Below are 27,759 nucleotides of genomic sequence, written 5' to 3' on the forward strand. Positions count from 1 at the left end.
ACTGCTGCGTCACAACTGTATCACAGCCTTAATACATACCGAACTGCACGTGGCAAATAACAGCAAGAAAGTCAATCGATTTTCATACAGCGTCTAAATAAAAAAAATTACTGTTTCTCTCTCACACACACAAACAAAATGTCAGGGCATAAACGCGTATTTTCTTGGTCAAAACTGAGAAAATTAACATATAAATAAAACAAACAGAAGCTATTAATACAAGTCTCACATGAAAGTACAAAAAAAATTATATTACAACAGTTTTGATTTTTTTTTTTTTTTTTTTTTTGGTATTTGGAATTAAGTTTGCAAGATACCTTACATTAAAATATAGGTTTGGATATTTTGTTTGGATGTAACAGGTCAACACCCAATGCATTATACACGTGAAATTGAAGTTTAATTATCTGTTCAAGCGATTAAATATTGTTTGTTGTTTATAATTCTTGAATTTTTTTTAACGCTTATCAACTTGTGTACTTTAAAAAAGAATAAAACCACGGATAAGTTGTACAACAACGGAAAATGAAATAAAAAATACACGTCGCAGTGGGAAGTTGAACAAAAATACACTTTTCATTTCATAAAGTACAGAAACGTTGACCGATATCCTCATCAGGATTCAAGTCTTTTGTTGACCTGGGAAGGTCAGTTTCTTCTGAACCTTTGTTAGATGTTCTGAATGTGTTTGTAAAAAAAAGGATGGATTAGTCGTCTATCGGTTTCTGTTTGCTGATATCTAACTTCCTTTTCAGAGCTGTGTCCAAATTATGTTATCAGAACGAGTCTTCCTTGGGTTGAGTTTGCTGTGTTGTTTGTGGATGTACAGGCAATTGTATGATATATAATAGTAATAGTGTTAGGTGTTCAATAGCTACTTAAATGATTAGTTATCTTGGTTTTGAGGGTTTTTGTACTGTGATAGGAATTCGTAGAATATATTTTTGGGTGCTCCAGTTATATGACCAATTGTTTCGGGTTGTTGTGTTTGAACAGATTCTATATTGCGTGTTCTTCTTTAGTTGCACAAAGCTACACAAGGGCTATCTGCGCTAGCTGTCCCTAACTTAGTAGTGATAGAGTTGAGCTAGTCTTCAACAACTCTTGGGCAAATATTTTACAAACGAATAATGGGATTGCCCGTTACTTTTTAATGTCCCCACGGCTGAGAATGTTTAATGGAAAGGATATTCGAATGCGCGAGTCTTGTGCTCTAACCATCTACCCATATGGGATTCTACTGAAAAGAACAATTCTGCTGTTTGGGAAATGCTGCAGTCTGGCTTACACCAAATAAAAGAATTAGCTTCATTTAAATGTAAAAGTAAAAACAAACTTATTGAACTTGTAAAACAAATTGGAGGGCACTAAATGAAAAAAGACTGTCAGAAAACCACTTACCTGGCAAATAAGTGGCACATAAATTAAAAGTAAATATATTTCAACCAAAATGTTAAAACAGTGGAACTAAATGTAGGTAAGTCAGACAGTCAAAAATCTCCGAAATAACATCAACAGCACACAATTTTTTTTTTTTATATATAGCTAATCTTGAAATCAATACATGAAAGGCCATAACTGCACACGTGGTTTGGTTTCAATTTCACACAAAGCTGAACGAGGGCTATCTGTGCTAACGGTCCCTAATTTAGCAGTGTAAGACTAGAGAGAAGTCAGCTAGTCATCACCATCGACCGCCAACTCTTTTACCAACGAATAGTGGGATTGACCATGCTTTATAACGACCCCAAGGCTGAAAGTGCGACCATGTTTGGTGTGACGGGGATTCGAACACACGACCCTCAGATTACGAGTCGAGTGCCTTAACTACCTAGCCAAGTTTGTGGATTGAAAGTATAAATTTTAAATCATTTTAGTGATACCATTACAATAGCAATGATAGCATTAGGTCATCCCTTTCAGGTTAATCTGACTCTGATGATGCACCTCCTTTTCAATAATATGACCCTGGAAATCCCAATATCTTCGTTCCTGTGCAAGTAAATACACTTTGTTGAGATAAGTTTCTCATATGCAAACTAATTATTTTACCAATTCAACCTATCAACACTCACTTCTTAAAGATCTCTATTAAACTACTTCCAAAAGTGTATCAAAAAGGTTGTCACCAACAGACTAAAAACGTAAGAATAGGATCTGGTTCTTAGGGTACCTGAAACACATCTTAAACATTAATTTTTGTATGTATATGTATATCCAGAGAAGAATCTTTTGTTTTTGGCAAAACTACTTAGGTTATCTGCCAATGTTCCCCATTTTGAACTGTCAACCAGACAGAAAACAAGTGACTGGATCCACACGTTGCCAACTCTTGGACTATTCTTTTATCAGTGAATAGTGGAATTGACCATAATATTATGACAACCCCACATCTGAAAGGTTAAGCATGTTTGGCACTGAGTTTCAGATCCTACAAACATGGTTAGCAAATCAAACCACCTAAGAACCAACCCCACCCGGAAAAGAACTTAAAATGCATGAGTTACCCGTACACAGCATTAGAAAAATACAATTAATATTTGATTAACATGATAAAGTATATTATTCGAGTTTCCTTTTTCCAATTTGGATGTTATTAAGCACTTAACTATACAATGGCCTACCTGTGCTCTGGCCACCACAGATATTGAAAGTTAATTTTTAGTGTTGCAAACCTGCAAACTTACTGCCGAGCCATTAAAGAACAATGCTAATAACAAAATAAATACAATTATTTTTTTCTTTTCGTTAAGCTGTGAATATTATTCATCATTCGAAGCTCTAGATTCCTCCAAACTCTGCTTTATGATCAACCCTAGACATAAGAGCTTTTCAAAACTTCAACCAACTGGTCAAACCTGACCACTTCTAGATCCAAGACTATCATCAGAATAACCAAACCACAAAAATGTATCTCAAGACAGCTGGTATGGGTATTAAAACTTTTATTAAACTAAAGTAGAGAATGTTTCGACCTTCTTAGGTCATCTTCAGGTTCACAAAGAGAGTTTGCAACAGACCGTTGCTGGGCATATCTCAATGAAAGTTTTAATACCCTTACCAGCTGTCTTGAGATACATTTTACTTCAAGTGGGTTTCTTGTCGTCACAAATAATCAAACCACAGATTGCAGATCAATAAACCTGTAGTTTAATACAAACAGACATAAAAACAACAATACAGACCTAAATATAATGTTTTACACAAATAGGAATACACCTAGCTTATTTTTGTTTTAAACATTGTTTAACAGAATTCCAAGTTGCATAACTTGCTAGCTACTTCAAATTACTTTAACCTATCTATATAAAAAATGCATAACTTTTTTAGATCAAAAAATCAGCATATTTAAACTGTAAGGCTATCCACATTGTTTATAAAAACTCTCTCTGGGAAGGTTAGTTCTTTTTTAATATGCAAATTTTTCTAGCTCTGTCAGACATGTTTAATTCCACATATAACAGCTATTGAAGGGTTAGACCTGTAGTGTAGGTATCTGTCAGTGTATGTATGTTTCCTATAAATATGTGGTTAGATGATCATCATGTTAGTGAATGAGCATATGAAGTTCTTACAGCTCCTTGATAAAATGTATGCTGGGTTTCACAGCATTTACGTGATTGAGAAAATCTTCACATGACGTTAATCTGTGTCATCGGATAACAAATATGTCATCTGTCATAGTGTTGGTTTGTTTTTGTATTTCGTGCAAAGCTAAAGAAGGGCTATCTGCACTAGCCATCCCTAGCTGAGCAGTGTAAGACCAGAAGGAATGCAGCTATCATCACCACTCACTGCAAATCTTGGGCTACTCTTTCACCAACAATTAGTGGGATTGACTGTTATATTATAACACCCCTACAGCCAAAAGAGCGAGCATGTTTGGGATTCAAACACAGGGCCTTCAGATTACGAGTCGAGTGCCTTAACCACCTGGCCATGATGCCAGGCCCTCTATATAGTGTTTCTTCCAAATCTTTAGTTTTATGATGCCTATTTGGATTTTGCTTCAAAATCTTCCATGAAAATGTCATTGAACAAAGTGAAACTACCAAAGAATAAATCTTAACAAAAAGAAATCATCTGTGAAGTACCATATTAGTGCAACAATACTTACATTGAAGAAACTGATCAGACAATAGAACAAAGACAAAAAGAACATAAAGATGCTACTAGATTAACACACACACACACAGATAACTCAGCTTTGCCTAAACATAACTACAAAATGGGTTATATCATAAACTGGGATTGACATAGAAATTTAGAAAAGGCCTACCACTGGAAAGAAAGAATAACAGAAGATATTTCCACCACCAACCTGAACTCAAGAGACATGTACATCAACAATCTATATACATCCACTCACAACAAACTGAAGATAAAATAGTGGCATCACAGTTCCACAAACAACACTCACCAATCACTACATTTGCTCTACCTCACAATCTGAGCTTTACAACTAGACTGTGCTTACCTTTTAGAAGACTTTACATATGGTTCTATAGTAACCTGAAAAAGGCTTCAGTACGGAAGCCAAAACATCATCTTTTCACAGAAGAGGCTGTTGCAGTCCATTAAAGTTCTCAAACCTGGATAACAGCCATTGTCATTGTTAGTATTGTTCGAAATAACATAAGCCTATTTATAAGGGACTTACTTTTCTTTTATTGTTATTACTAAATAGTAATAACTAGTTTTTATCTTAGTTTTGGATGTTAATGTGTTGCCATCTTCAGGGAAATTCTGAGAAAGATCGTGTCAGTAATGGTAATGGCTGAGAATTGGTAATGTATTTTATTTGTACAACTGGTGTATTGTCGACTGACCCAAAATTATTTTCATTAAATTACTTAGACCTATAGTGTAACAATCTGTTTTAATTCAACAAAACAGCTCGATATCTACTATTAAACAGTCTTTATTAAAATAAGGAACTTTTAGTTACACAAATTCACGAATGATTTTTTTTTAAATACCAAACAAAACTTTCATCTGACAGGCCATATCAGAAATGCATTTGATGCTAAGATGTTTTCCATACACATAAAAGTATCACAAAAATGCTATGATAACATTTTACACGTCCCTAAAGAACACTTTTGAAACTCTTTCCCCGTTACATTTTACCTTTAACAACTTATATTTACCATAGAGAACAAATTAATAGCTTCACTGTACACAAAACAAAATAATACGTCACAATACAATAGATTTAATACTATATAAACAATCCTTTTAAAGGAAAACTGTAAATAAATTCCAATAGTGTGTAAAATGCTATAAATGAATGTACCTAAATATTAACCTCACTCGGAGACTTTATTTTTCACGTAATCATGTCACTTAATTAGAAGTAAATGCTGTTACTATGATGTTGCTTCCTTGCACAAACTAGTCTTTCAAGATTCCCAATAAATGCTACATTTCTATTAATCAATTTAAAACATACACAATACTGTTTCGCTTAACCCTTAAACAGTGGGAATGTTGTAGGAAGCAGCATCAACTGGCAATGGCTGCCGTTTAAGGATTAAACATCATTAATCAAATAATGTCAAAAGCTTTCTAACTGGTATAAACAAACTGATTAAATAGTGAAATGTGTATTAACAACTACTGAAGTAAAAACACAGATTAAAATATACGTTACAAAAGTGGGAGTAACACATATTATACTTTTATTATTGAAGAAAACAGTATTTTTGTACGATGTGCTATTATTTCTTTCCTCATTTGACAAATAATTCAGATTAGTAGAGAAGTACAAGGTTTAGATTTACACTGCTGCAAAACGTTCCAAAATTAAACATTAAAAACAAATGTATAATTTATGTTTTACACAAATACAAAAGTCACAAAATTTAAAATATATATACACATACAATGATACTTCGAAAACAAAACTGACAAGAAATAACAAATGTTGATCTTAAAAAATTACAATGTAGAAACTACAAATACAAGTTTATCCGAGGTAAAATATTATAACCAACAGCATCAGCTTTGCTGCCTTCTCTCAATGATCTATCAAATCTTATTAACAACTAACATTTTTTAAAAATAAATTAACAGGTAAATGTAATAAATTCTGGAGAAAATAAGGAAAAAAAAGTCAACAGAAACAAATTTTTTATTCATAGCAAGAGCTCTAATTGTGTATTACTACATCTTTAAGATGTAACTACAGCATGAAATTTCATTTGTTTAAGTAAAAACTTCTATTAATAATCACAAGAGCTTATCTCGTTTTGTGCCTTAGCACTATAACTGTAATGGAGATCAAACCCTCAAATTCCAGTTTCGTAAAATCTTATTCTTACAACTGAGCCCCCTAGGGGACAAGTTTAGAACTAGATTTAACAACAGGATCAATTTGGGTTTATGCTTTAAAGTTAATTTAAATCAGGTTTACTGGAAGATAATTATTTAAACAATCCAGGATTGAAATAGAGTTTTCTACTCCATCCTAACATGATTGTTTCAGTTGCTTGCCTGTCTCCATCACAGTTGATTTGTTCCTTCACAATCTGATCAACCTGAAAACAAAACAAATTTATTAAATTTATCTTCTTTATTATGTACCTACACTAATGACACATAGCATGTCATTACCAAAACATTTTGTAATCTTCATCTCCACAACACTAATAAAACACGTGCTTCATTCCCAAGACACACTCACCAGAAACTTTATTCATTTTATATCTTTAGATGTTAGTTCTCACAACTTATGAGTGATAACAAAGAATACGTAATAGTTGTTATTTGGCTTTTTACAGTGCAAAGCAACTATACTATCTGAACTAAATAATTGGTAAAAAAGTAAAATTATACTAAAGGGAAATTAAGTTAAAACAAAAACAGTGACCCAATGTCGGATAAAAACTTAAATAGAAATAAAAAGGTCAATAGCCCTTAAAAATCTGAAATGATTTCTAAGATGGACAGTGTCACCATTGCTATTAACACTGTCCAATGTCAGGGGCAAACCCATAGTAAGAACCTGTCTAAAATGGTGCTTTTGCTCATGGTCCTAACAACAACACAGAAGTAAAATGTGGGTTATTGTGACTTAAGTGTCACACACATTGGTGTATCAGTTCCAGATAAAAGAAAATGATGAGTTAAAAACTGTGACCAATGCACAGCCTTGCAAGGACAACTTCTGATCATTACAGAAACAAGATGGCCAAAGAGCAATAGAATGTTTTATCTGAAAAAGCTTGTTATCATGATGCTTACCCCAAGTCAACTGCCAACTGTTGTGGAACCAAACCTTGAATACAGGACTATAGTCCATATATGGAACAGACACAGCAGTGATAGCACCTGAGCAGACAGACTTACCTGCAGTGTCAGTGAGTTTGTTCCCACCAATACTAACAGAAAAAATGGATAGGAGTAGCTGATAAAGAGAAATTGGCCAGTCAGTTTTAAATATCAATGGCAACAGGGTGAGAACTAATGTGAAGCAATTCCAGAACCAGTAGAGAACTAAACGAGTCAGTTTAAATAGTACAGTCTTGGTACTGCACAGTTTCTACATGATCCAGGGCAAGAGAATGGTATACAATTTAGCAGTGAAAACAGACTCTGTACAAGTGAATTCTGTGGGGAACCACAACAACCATAGCAGAGCCCAGAGCCACCTGATTTTGAACCATTTGTATAAATAGGAATGGAAAGGTGTTTTGCAAATTGAAGACAGTACTTCTAATTGGGAGTATCAGCCTTCTTCAGATAACTCAAAGAAAGGTCACATTTGGGGATGGTAATAAGCCATGGTGGGATTGGCTAACCTGTGGAGACAGCTATGTCATTCAAGGACAGACCCAATTCAGCCAACTTTACCTGGACACGAAGGCCAAAAGGAACAATGGTAGACCATACATTCTTAAAAAGTATGGCCCACCAAGAAAGAAAAACACAACCCAAGATGGGACGTTGTGATAAAAATCAAAGATTTGAATTATACAGTAAAGACAGTTGCAAAGAATAGAGGTGTAGAGGAGGTTCATGAGACTCAGTGTACAAACTCTGGACTGGAAAAGTGCACAAAGCCTCTGTGCAGAACTGAAGCTCCAGATGGTGAATGGGTTCCAGCATTCACAAGGTCAAGGTTCTGGCAGAGCCACAAACCAGAGACCCATAGTCCAAATTTGATTAAATAAGTGCCCAATAGATCTTTAGTATAGAATATCAACCCACTCCTCAAGAGGTGGAAGAGAGGACACAGAGTATGTTCAATGCCCTCATACACTTGGCATGCAGCTGCTTGATGCATGGAATAAAAGTTATTTTACGATCAAATACAAGTCCCACATAAAACACAACTTCACCAAGGTGAAGCTTGAGATCAAGGTTAATACCCCATCGGAAGGAAAAATGCAGGCAGATGGTTTTAGAGAGATAAAAGATACAACTGTTAGTTATGGTCCACTTCAGTAAGTGATTGAAGGCAGTCTGTAGCTGCCACTCAATAAACCTCATGCTCAACAACTGACATAAGATGTGAAAGTCACTGACATAGAGTCCGTTTGCATCTGTGTGTGAGCGGGAGTTGTCAAATAATGGCATTAATCTTCATAATGAAGTGTGACACTCAAAACAGCCCCAAGGGACTCCAAGTTCCTGTGGGAAAGAACAGAAAATGTCGAATCCACATGAACTCAGAATTGCCAGTCCACTAAAAAATGTTTGATAAACAAGGGCAAATGGCTATGCAATCCATGAGTGGAGGTCTTCCAAAATGCCATACCTCCACATAGTATCATAAGCTTTCTCAAGGTAAAGAAAACGAAAAAACGTTGTCACTTGAGTAAGGTTTCCCTGATTGAATCAGATGGGCCATGGTGGAGAGCTGTAATCACAATCCACACTAGGCAGGTGAGAGGAGAATGTTGGATTTGAGGAACTAAACAATACAAGCATCAACCATCCTCTCTAAGATCTTACAAAAATGGTTGATGAATAAAAGCAATTGGACAGTAATTTGAAGGAATCTTGGGATCCTTCCCAGGCTTGGAAAAAGGGAGGACAATAGCTTGGAACCAAACATCAGGAAAATCTTTCTCCTGCTAGATTCAGTTAAAAACAACCTGAATAGTAGCAGGAGGAGATGGCACAGCATCTTGTATTAAATATCATCAGGTCCAAATGGTGTACTGCCAGACCAATGAAGGGCAAGCTTGAGTACCACCAGTGTGAAGGGGCAATTACAGTTATTGAAACAATCAGCCCAAAAGGAAAGAGGTGATTGCTCTGCCCAAGTCTTGATGGCTAAGAAGGTTGGGGTAGATGAAAAAGAAGTGCTAGATGCATGAGTAAAGCTTATGCCAAGAGTACTGGCAATGCTCTGGGCATTAGCAACTTTCTGGCCATCAGAGAGAAAGACTGTAAGAGAATGGAAGTATCCTCTCCAATGACCTTTTGAATCTTGCCCCATACGACTTTGGAACTGTTGGTAGAAGAGATGCCAGATGTTTCCTTAATTCAAGAATCCTTCTGGCTTTGACGTGTGACCTGCTGAGCATGTGCACAAGACTGCTGAAGAGCAACAAGGTTTAAAGTGAAAGGTATCCTAGGTCTGTTTCTGAGCCTTCCATGTCATGTGGAGAGCAGGACTTCACTACAGAAAAGGATACCATGGAAAACATGCTGAGATCTTAGGAATACACTGAGCAGCTACCTGAAGAATACAGTCAGTCATTGCTACCAAACACACTCATCTGTCAATGGCTTACATACAATGGCAGGATCAAGTTTCAAGAGAACAGTGAAAGAGGGCCTGGTCCAGCTTCCATCAAAGCATGCAGCTCAGGTGACACTGCACACAGCCCGTCTCTATAAAGATGACAGGAAAATAATCACTGCCTCATGGGTTATTATCAACCCTCTATGAAAAGTGGAATAATAGTGAAGGGAAGCAAACTGAGATATCAATAGCAGTAAAGGACTGACTAGGTGCATGAAAATAAGTAGAAGAACCAGAAATGAAAAGAGAAAGGTTGTGATTAGAGAGCATACACTCTACAGAGTGATCCCTCCTATCAATATCAGCACTTCCCCAGAGGGGATGATGTCCATGAAAGTTCCCCAGGATTAGAAATGGAGACGGCAACTGTTCAACAAGAGCATCAAGGTCTGATTGATCATATGTCTCTCCAGGGGATAGGTAGAGAGAACAAACAGTGATGGTATGACCCAAGGAAACACGGATGGCTAGGGCCTCCAAGGGTGTGTTGAGTGACAAAGACAGGGTGGACACATGCTGATCAACCAATAGCACCACCCCTCCATGTACTCATCCATCAGTCAGCCTGTCATCTCTGTACAGAGAAAACTGCCAAATGGTGACTGTATCAGCAGGTTTTAGAAATGTTTCTTGTAAGGAAAGATATACAGGGTGGTAGGAAGCAATCAGTGTTTTGATATAATCCAGACTGGAACGTAAACCTCAACAGTTCCATTGTATCAAGGTGGCCGTTTTTAATGACGGGTAGGTGAAGTGGCTGGAGAACCCTGCTGTTTATGACCACGTCTTTTTTTTCCTTACTGTCCTTATTCGAAGGAGGTCTATCGACCTCCATTGATCCTGCCTTGGGTCGATTGGACAGGCCTTTGTTGTTGGAAAGGGATTCCAGTGACTGAGTACGTGAACGAATGATTGTTTTGCATCGTGGGGTTGGAGAAAAAGATGTATCAGAAGAAATGCCTGTATTTGAAACCGAAGGATGTGGATCTTGAGATTTGTTGGACTGTATGGGAGGAACAGAGATGGGTGTAGAAGTCGATTTATCAACCTTTTTAACCATGGAGGTCAAAAGGCTTTTTTCATTTGTTTTGAAAATGATTCTCTTGGAGGTGAGAAGTAGGAAGGGTGAGAACCATTGCAGTTGACACAATGTGGGTCCGTGTGACACTCATAAGCATCGTGGTCCTTGCCACCACAATGAGCACATGTCAGGGAACCACGATAGGACATCTTTGAGTGGCCGAATCTCTGACATTAGAAACATTGAAGAGGGTTTGGAATGTACAGCTGTACCCTGCAAATTAGATAACCTGCCTTGATGGTGGCAGGTGCACGTGATGATGTAAATGTCAAAACGAGGATATTTGTTGGCAGTATAACTCCATCTTTGCAAGTGGAGATGCGCTTCACTACAGAAACTCTTTTTAGTGGAGACACCAGCGAGAATCTCCGACGTTCTTCAAATCCCTCTCAACAATAACTCCTCATGATGAATTCAAAGCAGCATGAGGGGTAACCTCAATAGGTACATCCCCAATTGCCTTTGAATTCAAGAGGAGTTCACTATGTTGGGATGTGGATGTTTCAACCAATGTCTCCAGATCAAAGCTTCTTTACTGACTTTGGAGTGTCAGCAAGTCCCTCTAGTCCCTTCTGAATAAAAAAGGGGGACGTTTGCCCTAAAGGTTTTTCTGAAAGAGAATGTAATATAAGAAAATGGGGTACAGATGTTACAGATGTTGAAGATTGCTGCTCAGAGTCTTCAAGATGTGGTCATTTACCTATTGACTGTTTTTCACTATTTTATTTAAATTTTTTATTGGAGGATCCATAGGAAAAAAGGAAAATTTCGGTACCCACTGACCACACCCACCATGGAGCCCTATGAGTGGACACACTACAATGTCATGCAAGGACATTGCAGCAATGCCAGGGTTTCGTGAGCAGTATACCCAAACACCAGCATTAGATACAATGACCACAACACCCATTGAGAACTTCCAACACTGGTACTTGATTGACTCTAGCCCAAGTGGACCAGCCAATTGACCAAAGGGGGGGCCACCCAAAGGCTGCCCGTCTACAGGAATTTAAGGCCAATGTGGTGTGTTAGGGTTGGACCCCTCAACCACCAGGATCCTCTCCTCCCCTCCACGGGTTGCCACGCACGGCAAACATGTGGGTGGATGTTTAGATCCCAGAGGAGGTAAACTGAAAGAACAGAACCTTCCCTGGGAGGTCCCCTCACCACATACAGGAATCCACACCGAGGAGCAGAAATAAGGTATTAGCCTATTTACTTCCACAAAATAGAAAGACTTGGAAAATTTGTCCATAAAAAACACCATGAGAAATAGAAAAATAAGTTGTATAGAAATGTATAATACAAAAAAAATGTATCATAATAAAGAACTATTTATGTGTCATTAAAAAACAGATTAGTTACAGTTTGTTGCAGAGTTAAACACAACTAAATTATTTCAAGCTAAGTGATTTTAATCACAATAAATAATGAAAGTAAATAAAAATTGACTACTTTCAATAGAAAAGCCAATTATTTGAGGTTTAGGAAAACCAAGTACTTGGTCTTATTAAAAAAAACACAACAAACTAAGAGCTTACTCTGTGTTCTATGTAACACAACAGAAATGAGGTGTACAAAACTTTTGAGATAGCAAAATGTATACAAGACATGTTTCCTTGTCTAAAGACAAAGCTGTAATAGAGATTCCTCAGCATAGATCTAGATGGGTTAATGAGAAATAACAGCCATAGGATAGGTTTATTTACATAATGTGCATTCTTTATAAGGTATTTCTAATCACTATTACCAGTAAAGAACAAAATTGAGAAATGTAATTAAACAGTTTCCACTCCAACATATTACATTCATAACACATACATAAATAAATAATTATCACATGTACACAAACAGGGTGCCACTGAATTTTGTTTTTCAAATTCTCTCTATCTTCCTGTTTTACCAATATCTTATTCTTGAACACATTACATAATAATTCAATATATATATTACAAAACACATAACCAAGTTAATTTTTCTTGCTTTTATTCAATGAGATAAGATATAAAACAGGTTTAGAAGTACTTGTTTTCCATATTAATGTCTATTTAGACATGCAAAATCCAAGAGAACACAGTTCTGAATTACCTTCAAAAGCATGTGTAGAAGATCCATCTCATGAGCATGTTTCATCAAAACTGATACAAGAGCTTGACCATACCATGATCCAGAAATCTCGTTTCGATATGATACATGCCCTACAAAGTAACAAGTCCTGAAAAGTTTACACTGAAACATAGGAATTTGACAAATAAACTTGTTACGAACCAAATGAACTAACAATATTGCATATAAATACAAGAATAATATGACTTTACAAACAGTGTGTGTGGTTATATAACAACTATTATCACATTAATTATTAATAAATGATAAAAATCAGCACCATAAAATAATAATGAACTTAATATAACCTCTAAAAAATATTTTATAGCATCCATTGTAATTTCCAGTCACAATGAAAATTTTGCCATAATAGCACCCAAAAAGCATTGGGAATATTCTGTATATCAGACAAAATCCAAACGTGTATGAAAAACTAATCAATAAGCACAGAAATTCAATTAAATGTGCAGAATTGAGAGCTTACACCCACAACACCTACACTCCTGTTGTTCTTCACTGTCTACAGTCAGTTAAAAGTTCTTTAAATGTCAAAAATACAAATAAAATAAAATCATATACTTTTACTAAAAATATCTTCTTGCCAACTTCCACCCTTTATAGGTTCTAACAGCTCTTAAAGTAGGAAAAATATTGGATCATCCCTAATCATTCTACTATAGCTTACCCCAAACTACTATCCTTTTCTGGAAAGATGACCAAGTTTTAAATAATAATTCACAAAGTGTTAAAATGAACTACCTACCCTACCTCAAAATTTGTTCAAGTATAACTTGGAAAAGCTGAAACAGACCTAGATACTAGAAGTTTATCTTTCCACTCCCAATTATACTGAATAAACTTTAACTACTCCTAGTGGCACAAAATGTATTTTCCTTATCCAAAATTTATTTCAAAAGTTACATGATCATAGTTTACTTGGGCTAGTTTAGTACAACACCAGTAAAAATTTACCAGCTCTAGTTCAATGTCACATTAATATAACTTACCAGGTAAAGTTGAGTGTGAAATCAACATATCAGACCAAGCTTGCAAAGAAAAAGCAGGCACAATAGGCTGTGGTGCAGTTCGAGTTCTATGCTGAATGAACGGCTTAGAATCAGCTTCATAACACCCAGAAACTCCTCTGTCATGATTATCTGCAGCAAAAATCAACAGAAAAACTAAATCCTACAAGACAAATGTTTAAATGCTTAAAAGTAGTCAATTCCACCTTCATCATTTCTGATCTTACCTACTAAAGAGCCCCAGTCACAACAAACCAGTCTAAACTTAGGAAAAACATCAGAGCCGAAAAACACATTGGAGGCACCAGATGACGTAACTGTAATTCAATAATACAGACTAAAAAAGTTTCTTCTTCTGATTTAAAAATATACCCACAAATAAAATTTGTAAAATCCCTTTACAGGAAAGCAAGCATACAACAAAAAGACATTGCTTCACTTGTGGTATATGCAGATTCTGTTTACCTTTGGATTCATTCTAGAATAAACCATATCATATTAATTGGAAGTGGAGAAAGAACTGCAATAAGAAGGACAAGTGACCTGAGAGGTCAAAATCAAATTAGATTAGAAGAAGCAAGGTGTACAACATTGATTCTCAAGAATATGGAAACAAGGTGTACGATATTGATTCTCGAGAATATGGAAACAAGGTGTACTATATTGATGCTGGAGAATACGGAAACAAGGTGTACTATATTGATGCTGGAGAATACGGAAACAAGGTGTACTATATTGATGCTGGAGAATACGGAAACAAGGTGTACTATATTGATGCTGGAGAATACGGAAACAAGGTGTACTATATTGATGCTGGAGAATACGGAAACAAGGTGTACTATATTGATGCTGGAGAATGGAAACAAGGTGTACTATATTGATGCTGGAAAATACGGAAACAAGGTGTACTATATTGATGCTGGAGAATGGAAACAAGGTGTACTATATTGATGCTGGAGAATACGGAAACAAGGTGTACTATATTGATGCTGGAGAATACGGAAACAAGGTGCACTATATTGATGCTGGAGAATACGGAAACAAGGTGCACTATATTGATGCTGGAGAATACTGAAACAAGGTGTATAATATTGATTCTGGAGAATACAGAAACAAGGTGTATAATATTGATTCTGGAGAATACAGAAACAAGGTGTATAATATTGATTCTGGAGAATACAGAAACAAGGTGTATAATATTGATTCTGGAGAATACAGAAACAAGGTGTATAATATTGATTCTGGAGAATACAGAAACAAGGTGTATAATATTGATTCTGGAGAATACAGAAACAAGGTGTATAATATTGATTCTGGAGAATACAGAAACAAGGTGTATAATATTGATTCTGGAGAATACAGAAACAAGGTGTACAATATTGATTCTGGAGAGAATGGAAACACTGAAGCCTCTAAACCCATTATTGACATATACAGTTGTATCTTTAATACTTCATGAATTTCAAATCTGGAAAAGTTTGTCTACTAATCAATGCTCTTTGACATAATTTTCCAAAACTTGATGTGACACCTAGAGGGGTCTTAATTATTACAACATACATAAAGTAGTCAATTTAATCTCTTTTTAACAGTTGTAATTTAGATAGAAATAAAGTAAGAGAGTTAAAGAAGTCATTTTACAGTCAATCTAATCTCTGTTTAACAGTTGTAATTTAGATAGAAATAAAGTAAGAGAGTTAAAGTCATTTTACATGATAGCTACTGCAGGTTTGCTTGCACAACTGTTTCCAAATTGTTTGTGTACTTCATATGCTGGGAATTGGCTTCATGTTAAAATGTATCTCAGAATGACTGGTATGGGTATTAACACTTTTATTGATAAGGAAAGAACAACATTTCAACCTTCCTAGGTCATCTTCAGGTTAAAAAAGAGAGAGTTTGAAAGTGACCATTGTCAGACATGTCTTAGAGATGAGAGTATAAACGGGTATGGGATTAATCAAGAACGGCTTCATGTTACTTGAACCTTTTAAATTTTTCTTGTTACTTTCAGTGAGTATTGTTACATCATAAAGTCTTGTAGTTTGTAGAAAGTTTTAGGCTTCAGTTAAGTAATATATACAGAGGCAACCAAGTTTACAGAAGTAAACTGGTGAAAATAAAAATCCAAAAAAGTAAATAACTGAAAGTTTGGCTACAAAGAGTGCATAGTGGCAATTTCTAAAGCGAGATTTACAGCTTGTATTGTGATAACAAAGATACAGAAAAATAATCTGTTTTGTCAAATATATTTCATTGAACTAAACTGTGTTGACTTTCATGAAAAGAAAATTATTTACAGTTCCAGATACTGTGATAATGAGCAGTGTAACAAATTATTGTACATACATTTGAATTGTCTTGAATACATTATTTTACAGCAAGAAGAATATGTGCTGTTCATTTACTGTTGAAATTTAATTGTCAACAAGTCACAGACACCAGTGTAAAATATACGCCTAGATATACTTTATGCACTAATCTGTCGTGAACCATATGCATACATATAACACACACTAACTTAATGAAATCACTAAATTGCAAAAAACAATTTCAAAAAAAAAAAATTCTTTAGTTGTAAATTCGAATGCTATTCACATCAGTAACTATAAATGTTATCTAGATTTGTCTATTATAATACAAGATATTTCATGTAGATTTTCTCTACAGTATAAAGTACTTATGTATGGAGTAATTTTAACTCAATATCAAAGTATATATATATACACACACACACTCCAAAATACATAACAAAGGCTCAAATTAACATACCTCCTTGACAGGCCTGAATGAAAAACATTTTGGGTTTCCCATGCAGTTGTGGACAATTATCATTGTTAAAGAAGTTTAGTATTGTGTCTAGTTGAACTTTCTCTACATCTGATCCATAAATAGTATTATAATTCCCATGGCTTAATATGATCACTACACAGGAATCTACTTGATTGTGTTCCTGTTTCTCTGAAAATTCCTTCACAAGGCCAAGGATTTCCTATATGAAAGACAAATAAAATACATATAACACATGAAATGAAATAAACCACTCATATCTCTATCCATAAAACAAATAACTATTTTTATGTTGCAGAACACCAATTACTTGATTTAAATTATTAACTCTAACACACACGTTTTTCTAACCATAACATTTCAAAGTAACATACATTGTTTTTGAAGAGATGATTCAGACATATAATGAACTAGCAGCTGTGCTAATTTAGGTAACACACACAGCAATACTTTCAAGATACCAAAAGAATGTTACATTAGTTCTTTGAATGTTTTTTTCCGACTAGAAAGAACGACAAAGAAAATCTTACTTGGTCACTCTCTCACCTGTGCTGTCCGATCCGACAGAAAGGTCACCTCATAACCAAACTCGTGGAAGACAATATCAAGTTTTCTTGCATCTTCATAAGATCCATACCTTTCAGAAAGAATGTTTTGGAATAAAACGTTGTTGATGATCAAACAGTATCCTCGTGGCTGTGAGGACATTTTGTAACACTAGACAAGAAAGAGATTACTGTTCACTAATAAATATTATAGTGATCATTCCTATGGTTGCAGAATTTGATGAAATTTTGTTTAATACCATTGTTTTTATGCTAAAAATGTTTAAACATTGATAGTGATTTTAAGAATATTTCCCACTAAATATCACATTATCACAAACTCAAACAGAATCTGAGATACTACTATTACAGGATAGTAAAACTTAATCCTGAAACTAAACATCTTGTACTGAGTTTTCTTTAGACTCTACTTCAACAGTTAAATACTTGAAAAAATTAACACCATATTGGATGTTACAATGTACAGAAACAATCGTCCCAGCATTCTAGATATATTATCTAATACTGCGTTGCAACAAATTAGTGTATCACAGCAAGTTGACAGGGGTGTTATAAAAGTTTCAACAAATAAAGAATAATTAACATTAAAAAAAACCTGAAAAATGTTGCGTGTCACAGCAAAGGTGTCACATAAATCTAGGTAGGTGGGTTAGGGTGTTGCGAATGAAAAAAATTGGGGAACCACTGATCTAGTACTTTGGATAATGTTTACAACTTTAACCCTTACATCCTTCTTATTTCTTGATAATAAAACAGGTTTCTATAGATATACACAATTTCATAAAATGTCTCATTTTAAGTGATGTATAAAAATAAAATGAACCTTGGGCCACAAGATCAAAACTTATAAGAAACGTAATTAAACTAACAGGACACATGCCAACTGAAAGACATGTTTGTTAAGAGTTGTTGCATCATAACTAAAACATCTGAAAGACCTTATATGTTATGCTTAAACAGAAGACCTTCAAGTAGTTACAAATCTGTGTCAACCAAACATCTGGTAGCAAGAAAGAACAAAGATGCTTATGTTTTAGAACGTTACAGATGGCAAGTATTTGCATTTTTTTTAAATAGTTGAAGTTATTAATGAAATATGTATTCATATAAACCAATAATTTTAATTAAACTAACATATGTACAGAAAGAATGACATTATTATATTTTTCTGATAAAAATTTTATTTATCAATTAGTAGTACTTGCATTCAAGCTGTTTTAAGAATTTGATTGCAAAATGGTTTTGCAAGTTATTAACATCAACAAACATTGCAATGAAAACATTAAAATTAGAATCTTTACAATTTTCCTTTTGATAAATTCGTAACTTCAGGTCTTTTTCTTTACCCATACAATTTATTTTTCATGTCTTATTTTCCTTTCTTGTTTTCTACCACTTATTATTCATCTTGAAACAAGGCGTATCACGGTACACCTAGCAGACCAATTTTGGGCAAAATTCTCATGCACCACATAATATTGTAAGCCTTGAGAACTGATGCAAAGTAGGATATATATATTTAAAAAAACATTTATATCTTTCAATTATGAATTTCAAAACATATTGAATACAATAATTAACTAAAATATAATAGCAAGACCTAAATACAATTTAATTCTTTTTGCAGTAGCTCAGTCACAGAACCATTTTGTGCTTGTTATAGTTTTCATGTTATAACCTTTAAATTAATAAGAACATTTTCACAAAATTTGACAGATTACCAGTAGACATTACAGTGCTTTCACACACAAAATATAATTCTTTTTTAAGTCTTAAGGTTTGTTAAGCAATTATTTTCAAGCTTTTTTTTTTCTTCACACATGTTGCTTATCCAACTTGCAAGGTAGTTTCCAATTTAATATTAAAATTGCTTTCATGAATAAGAAAATTTTCAAACAATTATCTTTTATTCTTTTCTATTTACTACATATCATTTCAGTTTCTACTTGTCATAGCTTGCTTTTTTTGTGGGGGAGGGGAGGGGTGTGCGTGGGTTACATATACATTTTAATAACCAAAAAATTCAAATGAGTAAATTGATACCATAGAATCCCATTTTAATTTATCAAGTTTAGTAACTATATTATATTAGGGTCTAAATACATATGAAATTCTGAACAGGCTGAAGACTCAACTTACAAGCACAAAGGTTTGTCTCAAATGAAAGAAATCACCTATCATATTTCAAGATGGCTGAGAAAACCACTAAGGAGATATTCTGAGCTTCTGACCGGTGACACATGTCACATGAAGTGTACATAAGGGACTATTTTAAAAAAGTGGAAAGAGATGAACTGGGCTACTGTGTGAGTGATATCTCAACATGAATTCATAAAATAGTACCTCAATAAATTTTGAAGGCTAGTCAACTAAGACTATAACATGGCCTTCAACACATAACTCTCTATAATTACAACATATTTAGGAAAGAAGCTTTAAGTTCTATAGTCAATCAAGCAGCAGGCAATACTACAGTCAATTACATATACTTCATGATGACAACTGTTCATTAATTTCAAAATAACCATTGTTAGATTATAGTGCACTCCATGATGAAAATTGTTCATTAATTTAAAAATAACCATTGTTAGACTATTGTGTAAAGTGAGCTTTTTCTAAGGACTGTACACACGTACGTGATGACTACATGTAGGCTACAAAGCTCAAACAAATCTGTGAAATGTGAGCATCACACCTGTCAAGCTTTGAAAAACTTTATTACTTGCAGCGGCGTAACTAGAGGAGGCAAGGGGGGACATCTGTCCATGGGCGCAGCATCGGGGGTGGGGCCAAATTGATGTTACATAATAAGGAAAATTGTGTGATGAGGGGATGCGAAAACTGACTTTGTGCCCGAGCGCTGAAAACCCTAGCTACGTCTCTGATTACTTATTTCAACAGTAATCATTTAGAGAATTTTGAAATGTACCATTCAAAAGGTAGTGTAACTACCTTATAGTCTAGACTTATTCTACAGAACTGCCATTGTATTGCAAAGTACAAAATTTTCATAATTCGTTGGCAACGTGACAACACATCTAAAGTCAAATAGTTTTTTAAAGGTTTCTTTTGAAATAAAAGACCTGATGAGATAAAATTTCGAATAACAACACACATTGTAATGTTCATTTAATTCACATAATTTTATAAGAAAAATGTTCATGTTTTGAATGTAACATGCCAACTTTCACAGAAAAGTAATTAAAGTGGGTTCATGGTTAAAGCTCAACAAAACTACTTACATCAGGGCCTTCCTTCCATTCAGTGGCAGGTTTTACAAAGTGTTGAGCAGTTCCTTCATTTACTGTAGCAAATAAAATAAATAAATAAATAAATAAATACAGCATCTCTATTTAGGTCTTATATCTTTTAATGTGGCATAAAAGTCCTGAAAATGCAACATGAAATGAAAATATAATAATAAAATAGTGTTTCTTGCAAACTTTATGTTACAGTTAAGAAGTGCAGGGGGAATTTTATATTGTACATCACAGCATAAAGTTTGTTCTAGAGCACAGCACAATAACAAACTGCAGCAAGTTGTTTTCAGGGGGTCCCCAAACATTACTGATATCCTGATAAACACATGCCACATACATGTTGACTACAAAGTTGAGTGTAAATTTTAATTTTAGATAACATGCTACTATCATTTCTAGTAATATTTCAAAATTTTTACCATTGTGAGGCCTCAGCATGGCCAGCCATCTTGAGGACAAAAACAGCAAATTAATAATTATTATTAAATTTAATGCTGACTTGTGCATGCAATGTCATAAAAGTTTAATGCCAGTTATCATGGAAGCCACAATTCCTTTTGTTTTCCTATTCAACATATATTACTGCTGAAAAATTATTATAGGCATGTTTTTCTACATTGTAAAAATGTATAATGCATTTAACATGAAATATAATACATCCCGCAGTTGTACAAGTGTGATTTTAAATTAACTGTGCAATTATCTTTTTGCAGCTGCATTATAAACTTTTAACCACATTGTAATTTGTCAGTGTTTATACTCTTTGAAATTTTATCTTATTTTGGCAACTGCAACCTCAATATTTATTATTTATATATATATTATATATTATTCACTTTTTATTTTAAATCATTCCACCTGTATTTTAAATAGGAAAAGTTACTAACAGTCTGAAAACTTAAGACTCAAGTAACATTTTTTACATCAAATTACAATATAAAATGCACAACTAATAGTGCAAAACAATGCTAGGCTTAAATAATAATGGTATGGAAAGGGGGCCATACACAAACCATTTATTCAATTTAAATATTGGAATTTATCACATCAAACAGGCAAAGTTACGCATACAGGGTCTCTTCTAAAACACTGGTAATTAAATCATGTTGAATTGTAATTAGATTAAAAATCTACTCAGATCAAACTCCAAACATGGACACGTGATCCTAAAGATCTGGTGTTAGTAGAACTCCTATGATAATGCATCAGTTAGCCATTATATGGTTGGTTATACAAGTGTTGCTTACGGTAGAGGTAATGTTATACACATGCTGCAACTTTTTAATAAAATCAAAGGTTCCACATTTGCCATTACAAGCAACATTTAATTAATACACCTGATAAGAATTGGAATTCTATTGATTAGAATGATGTGTGGATTCACTCAAATGTTGTGATGAAGCTAATTAAGGTGTTTCCTGTGAATATGTTTCAAAAGATACATTTTATTTATCATTACATTCATGCAAACTTCCATCTAAACCTAATAAGGATCATTTAAGACCTTGGTTATATTCATCCTGTTAAAAGATGTAACAAAACAAATCAGCTCTCAAGCCTTGCTGCAGTTAAAAGTGTTTAAACCAAGTATCAGGAAAGTTGACATTTTCTTAAACTGAAAATGTATTTCCACTTGATGAAGTGGAAATGCAAAATAGCTTTTCTCAGTCAGTACTGTTCCACTGACAGAAATTTGTCACACTCCTATTGGTGGAAATCTACTGTATGATAATTTATGTGCATATGTGCAAAAGTGGGAGATGGAAAGCTAATGGTGAGTAACTACTGTGCTTTCCACAATTTCAACCATTAATTATTTCAAGACTGATCATAAGACCTATACTACATATCATCTGAAGTAGGGAGGCTGGGTGGGAAATGTGAGGAAGGTAAGTATCTATTGAAAATACACATTTTCAGTTTAGGAAAATGTTAAAATTCTCATATATCGCATGTTGAACTGGTGAAGGGCAGGTGAAAAAAATCCTCTTTTAGGAAACAAGAAGAGAGAAACCATGAAGTGTGCAACCAAAAAATAAAATATATAACACCTCAGTCATAGACTGCACCACATTCAAACCAGGTATACTCTTTGCCCTCTTATGACCGTGTTGCAAAACATAAAAGGTAGAAAAGCATGAAACAATCTCATAACATGCATTATATGATAGGGGGGCCCCTGGTTGTTGAGTATACAACAGACCATAGTGATTCTTCAATCGTCTGACACCTGGAAGCATTTGGAATTGTATGTCAGTTTCATGGTAGGCAAAGGCTCACCCATCTTTTCACCTACAAATAAAAATGGAAGGGAAGATGAGAAAGGGTTGACTGGTTGGTTGGCTTGGCAATTTATGGTGCAAAGCAACTAGGCTATCTATGCCAAACATCCAGAAAAAAATGAAAATAAAGTAAAATTCACAAAAAGGAATGAAGATAAAACATAGCAAAGCCAAATTTATAAATTAAAAACTTAAATAACATTAAAAAGGCCAATGGCTCTAAAAAATAAAAACATTTGTACAGTTGACAGTGTTGCCAAGGACATTCTCCAATGTTAGGGATAAACCTTGGGACAAAACATCCCCAAAATGGTGCCATCATTGAGAGTTGTAACAACAGTAACAGTAAAATGCAGCTTACTGTGACCCAAGTGTCACACAAACAACACATTGGTGCATCAGTCCCAGATAAAAGAAAATAATGAGTTAAAAAACCGACCAATGCATAGTTTAGATAGAACAACTTCCTCTTTCTGATCCTTACATCAGCAAGAAGCCAAAGTCCAAAAGAGGGTTTTATCTGGAAAATCTTGTTTTCACATTATTCACTCCAAATTGATTGCCAACTGGCACAGAGCCAAGCCTTGAATATAGGCCCACACTCCATGTATGGAACAGACACAGCAGTGATAGACAGACTGAGCTGAAGTGTCAGTGAGCTTGTTCCCATGAGTACCAACATGGCCTGGTATCTAGAAGAACTGGATAGAAGTAGATATTAAAGAGAAATGAGACAGTTGGTTTTGAATATCGGTGAGAACTAACATAAAGCAATCCCAGGGCCAGTAGAGAACTAACAGAGTCAGTATAAATAGTGCAATTCAAGTACTGCTTAGCTTCTATGTGATCCAGAGCAAGAAAAATGGCATACAGTTGAGCAGTGAACACAGAAACTGTACAGTGTATTCTGTGCACAACCACCAAACCACAACAAACCATGGCAAAGCCTACAGAGTCACCAAATTTCAAACCATCCTCATAAAAGGGAATGGAGAGATGGTTCAAAAGATGTTCAGTAAATAAAAGATGGTACTTCCAATTGGGAGTGTCTGCTTTTCTCAGATGATGTAAAAAAATATTGTAATAACCCATGGTGGGATGTGCTGACTAGTGGATACAGCAATGCTACCCAAGGATAGACCAAATTCATCAAATGAATGGGGTCCAGCATTTCAACACCAAGGTCCTAGAATAGCCACAAACAAGAGACCCATAGTCTAGTTTCAACAGAATAAGAGCACAATATATCTTTGGCATAGAACATCAATCTGCTTCTCAAGAGGTGGAAGAGAAGACACAGAGGATGTTAATCTCTCTTGTACATTTGACTCATAGTTGCTTGATGTGTAGTATAAAGGTCAGGTTACAGTCAAAGATAAGCCCCAAGAATGCAGAGTTCAGGATTGAGGTGAATACCGTTGGTGGCAAAAGTGCATGCAAACGGTTTTAGAGAGAGAAAAGTTAAAACTGTTTGCTGTGGTTCACTTCAATAAATGATTAAGGGCAGTCTGTAGCTGCTGCTCAATATACCTCATGTTCAATGACTGACATGAAATGTGAAAGTCATCGACATAGAGCCATTTGCAACATAAAAAGAGAATTGTTTAGTGATGGCATTGATCTTTATACTGAAAAGTGTGACACTCAAAACAGAGCCCTAAAGGACTCCAAGTTCTTGTAGAAAAGAACGAGAAAGTGTAAAACCCACACAAACTTAGAATTCCTGCCCATAAAAAAATTAATAAAAATGGGCAAATGCTCACCTAACCCATATATGTGGAGATCTCGCAAAATGCTATACCTCCATGTAGTATCATAAGCTTTCTCAAGGTCAACGAATTAATTGATTGATTTAGTGTTTTATAGCACAAAGCAGCTAGGCTATCTGTGCCAAACATCCAGTAAAAATGTAAAAATAAATTAAATGTAATAAAATACAGAAAAGGAAATGAAGGTAAAACAAAACATCATTGAAAAACAGAAAAAGCATAAAACCAATGTTGACATCTAGTCTACAATGTTAAGAGAGAAAGCAGAGTAAGAGAAGTTGTAAAGGACTTACTCTAGCAAAATGGTAATGATCATAACCCGCCAGGAAGACTAACAGGTAAGTACAAGAACCACTGTCAGTCACCTGAAGTTGGCCTTTCCAGTCCTGGTTCCGGGTTATGTGTCATTATGGCCAATACCAAAGGGTAAAGTAATAAAAGTGTAAAAGACATGCAGCAAAATTGGAATAACAACTTGCCAGGACGACTAATGGGTAGTTCAAACAGCAGTGTTAGTCACCTGAAGTTGGCCTTTACAGTCCTGGTGTCAAATTATTTAATGTTCTGGCCATTTTTCAATGTCAAATTGAACTAGAGAGAATGTAATTGTGAAAAGGGAACCACAATTAAAAAGGTGTAATGAATAAATATCCAACACTTAAATGAAATTAAAAAGATTAATGGCCATTAAAAAACTAAAAACTTTATCAAGGTGGACAGTGTCACCATCACCAATAACACTGTCCAATGTTACAGATAAACCCTGGGAAAAAACATGTTTAAAATATTGCCATCGTTGAGAATCGTAACGATGGTAAGAAAGTAAAATGTGGCTGATAGTGATTTGAGTGTTACACAAACTACACACTGGTGCATCAGTTCCAGATAAAAGAAAACGATGAGTTAAAAAACTGTGACCAATGCATAATCTAGTTAGAACAACTTCCTCCTTCCGAACTTTACGGAAGCTAGATGGCCAAAGCCCAATATAGGGCTTTATTTGAAAAGCTTGTTGTCGCATTGCTCGCTCCAAGTGGACTGCCAGCTGGCACGGAGCAGAGCCTTGAATACAAGACCATAGTCCATGTACGGAATAGGCACAGTGGTGATAGTGCCAGAGCAGACAGATTTAGCTGCTGTGTCTGCAAGCTCGTTCCCACGAATACCAACATGGCCTGGTATCCAGAAAAACTGGATAGAAGTAGCAGTTAATGAGAAATGGGCCCGTCGGTTTTGAATATCAGTGAGAACAGGGTGTGAGCCAACGTGTAGAGATTCCAAGGCAAGTATAGAACTTAGCAAATAAGTATAAATGGTGCAGTTGGAGTACTGCTCAGCTGCAATATGATCCAGGGCAAGAGATATGGCATACAGTTCAGCAGTGAACACAAAAGCTGTAGAGGGGATTCTGCACCCAACCAACGAACCACAGCAAACCATAGCAGAGCCCACTGAATTACCTGATTTGGAACCATCTGTATAAATGGGAATGGAATGATTGTTTGAAAGATGTTCAGTAAATAAATGACGGTACTTCCAATCTGGAGTATCTGACTTTTTCAGATGACTGAAAGAAAGGTCACATTTGGGGGCTGTAATAAGCCATGGTGGGATGGGCTCACCTGCGGAATCTGCAATGTTATCCAAGGACAGACCCAAGTCATCCAATTGAGCCTGGATGCGAAGGCCAAATGGAGCAATGGCAGATCATCTGTTCTGAAAAAGTACGGCCCACTGAGGAAGGAAAACACATCCCCAGGTGAGATGCTTTGGTAAGGAATGAAGTTTCGAAGAATATAGTAAAGATAGTTGCAAACGGTGAAGGTGCAGAGAAGGTTCATGAGATTCAACGTATTAAACTGGAGAGGTGCAGAAAGCCCCAGTGTAGAGTTGAAGTCCTTGGTGATGAATGGAGTCTAGCATCTTTAAGGCCAAGGGTCTGGCAGAACCATAAACCATTGATCCACAGCCAAGTTTTGGTCTAATAAGAGCACGATATACCTTTAACACAGAACATCGATCTGCTCCCCAACTGGTAGTAGAAAGGACACGGAGGATGTTCAGTGCTCTTGTGCATTTGACCCATAGCTGCTTTAAGTGTGATATGAAGGTCAGCTTACGGTCAAAGATAAACCCCAAGAACTTGGTCTCAGGGACCACTGGCAGCAAAACTTCACCAAAACGAAGTTCAGGATCAGGGTGAATACCCCGTTGGCAGCAAAAGTGCATGCAAACGATTTTACAGAGAGAGAAATTAAAGCCATTCGGCATAGTCCACTTCAGTACATGATTGAGGGCAGTTTGTAGTTGCCGCTCAATATATTATCATGTTCGACGACTTTCACATCTCATGTCAGTCGTCGATATACAGCCCATTTGCAATAGTGAGAGGGAGTTGTTCAGTGATGGCATTTATCTTTATACTGAAACGTGTGACACTCAAAACACAGCCCTGAGGGACCCCAAGTTCCTGTAGAACTGGAAAGTGTCAAACCCACATGAACTTGGAATCTCCTGTCCATTAAAATTTTTTTAATAAACATGGGTAAATGGCCTCGTAACCTATATATATGGAGGTCTCGCAAAATGCCATACCTCCATGTTGTGTCGTAAGCCTTCTCAATGTCAAAGAATATTGATACAAGATGTTGGCATTTGAGAAAGGCTTCTCTGATTGATGTTTCAAGTCGAATCAAGTGGTCCATGGTGGAGCATTGTCATTGGAACCCACACTGGGTGGGTGAGACAGATTGTTTGATTCAAGGAACCAAACAAGACAAGCATTAACAATCCTTTCTGAGGTCTTACAGAGACAGCTTGTCAAAGAAATTGGACAGTAGTTTGAAGGAATTTTGGGATCCTTCCCACACATAAAGGTAGGGCAATAGCCTGGTGCCAGGCATCAGGAAAACAATTCTCCTGCCAGATCCAGTTAAAAACAATCAGATGAATAGCAAGAGAAGCAGGAGATAGATGGCAAAGCATCTCGTACTGTATACCATCAGGTCAAACCAACGTACTGCCAGTTTTAGTTCCACCAGTGAAAAGGGGCAATTTCAGTCATAGAGACAATCGGCCTGAAAGGAAAAAGGTGATCGCTCTGCCTAGATCTTGATGGCTAAG

General features: G+C 35.5%; 1 protein-coding gene across 5 annotated transcripts in view; it reads right to left on the reverse strand.

Moving 5' to 3' along the window:
* Nucleotides 1–4,905: 4,905 nt before the first annotated feature.
* LOC143227827 (caspase-2-like) overlaps nt 4,906–27,759 on the reverse strand; it is a 34,029-nt gene continuing 11,175 nt past the window's right edge. For 4 of the 5 annotated variants that reach the window (XM_076459098.1, XM_076459094.1, XM_076459095.1 and 1 more), the window contains exons 4-9: nt 20,568–20,629; nt 17,306–17,476; nt 16,742–16,961; nt 13,952–14,101; nt 12,927–13,036; nt 4,906–6,539 (exon numbers count right to left, since the gene is read on the reverse strand). In XM_076459098.1, coding sequence (XP_076315213.1) covers nt 6,426–6,539; nt 12,927–13,036; nt 13,952–14,101; nt 16,742–16,961; nt 17,306–17,476; nt 20,568–20,629 — 827 coding nt within the window. In that variant the 3' untranslated portion in view covers nt 4,906–6,425. Of the gene's footprint in view, nt 6,540–12,926; nt 13,068–13,951; nt 14,102–16,741; nt 16,962–17,305; nt 17,477–20,567; nt 20,630–27,759 lie in introns of those variants that run through there. The other variant, XM_076459099.1, reaches the window with a different exon arrangement.

The sequence above is a fragment of the Tachypleus tridentatus genome, chromosome 10 (assembly GCF_004210375.1).
Source record: "Tachypleus tridentatus isolate NWPU-2018 chromosome 10, ASM421037v1, whole genome shotgun sequence".
NCBI lineage: Eukaryota > Metazoa > Arthropoda > Merostomata > Xiphosura > Limulidae > Tachypleus > Tachypleus tridentatus.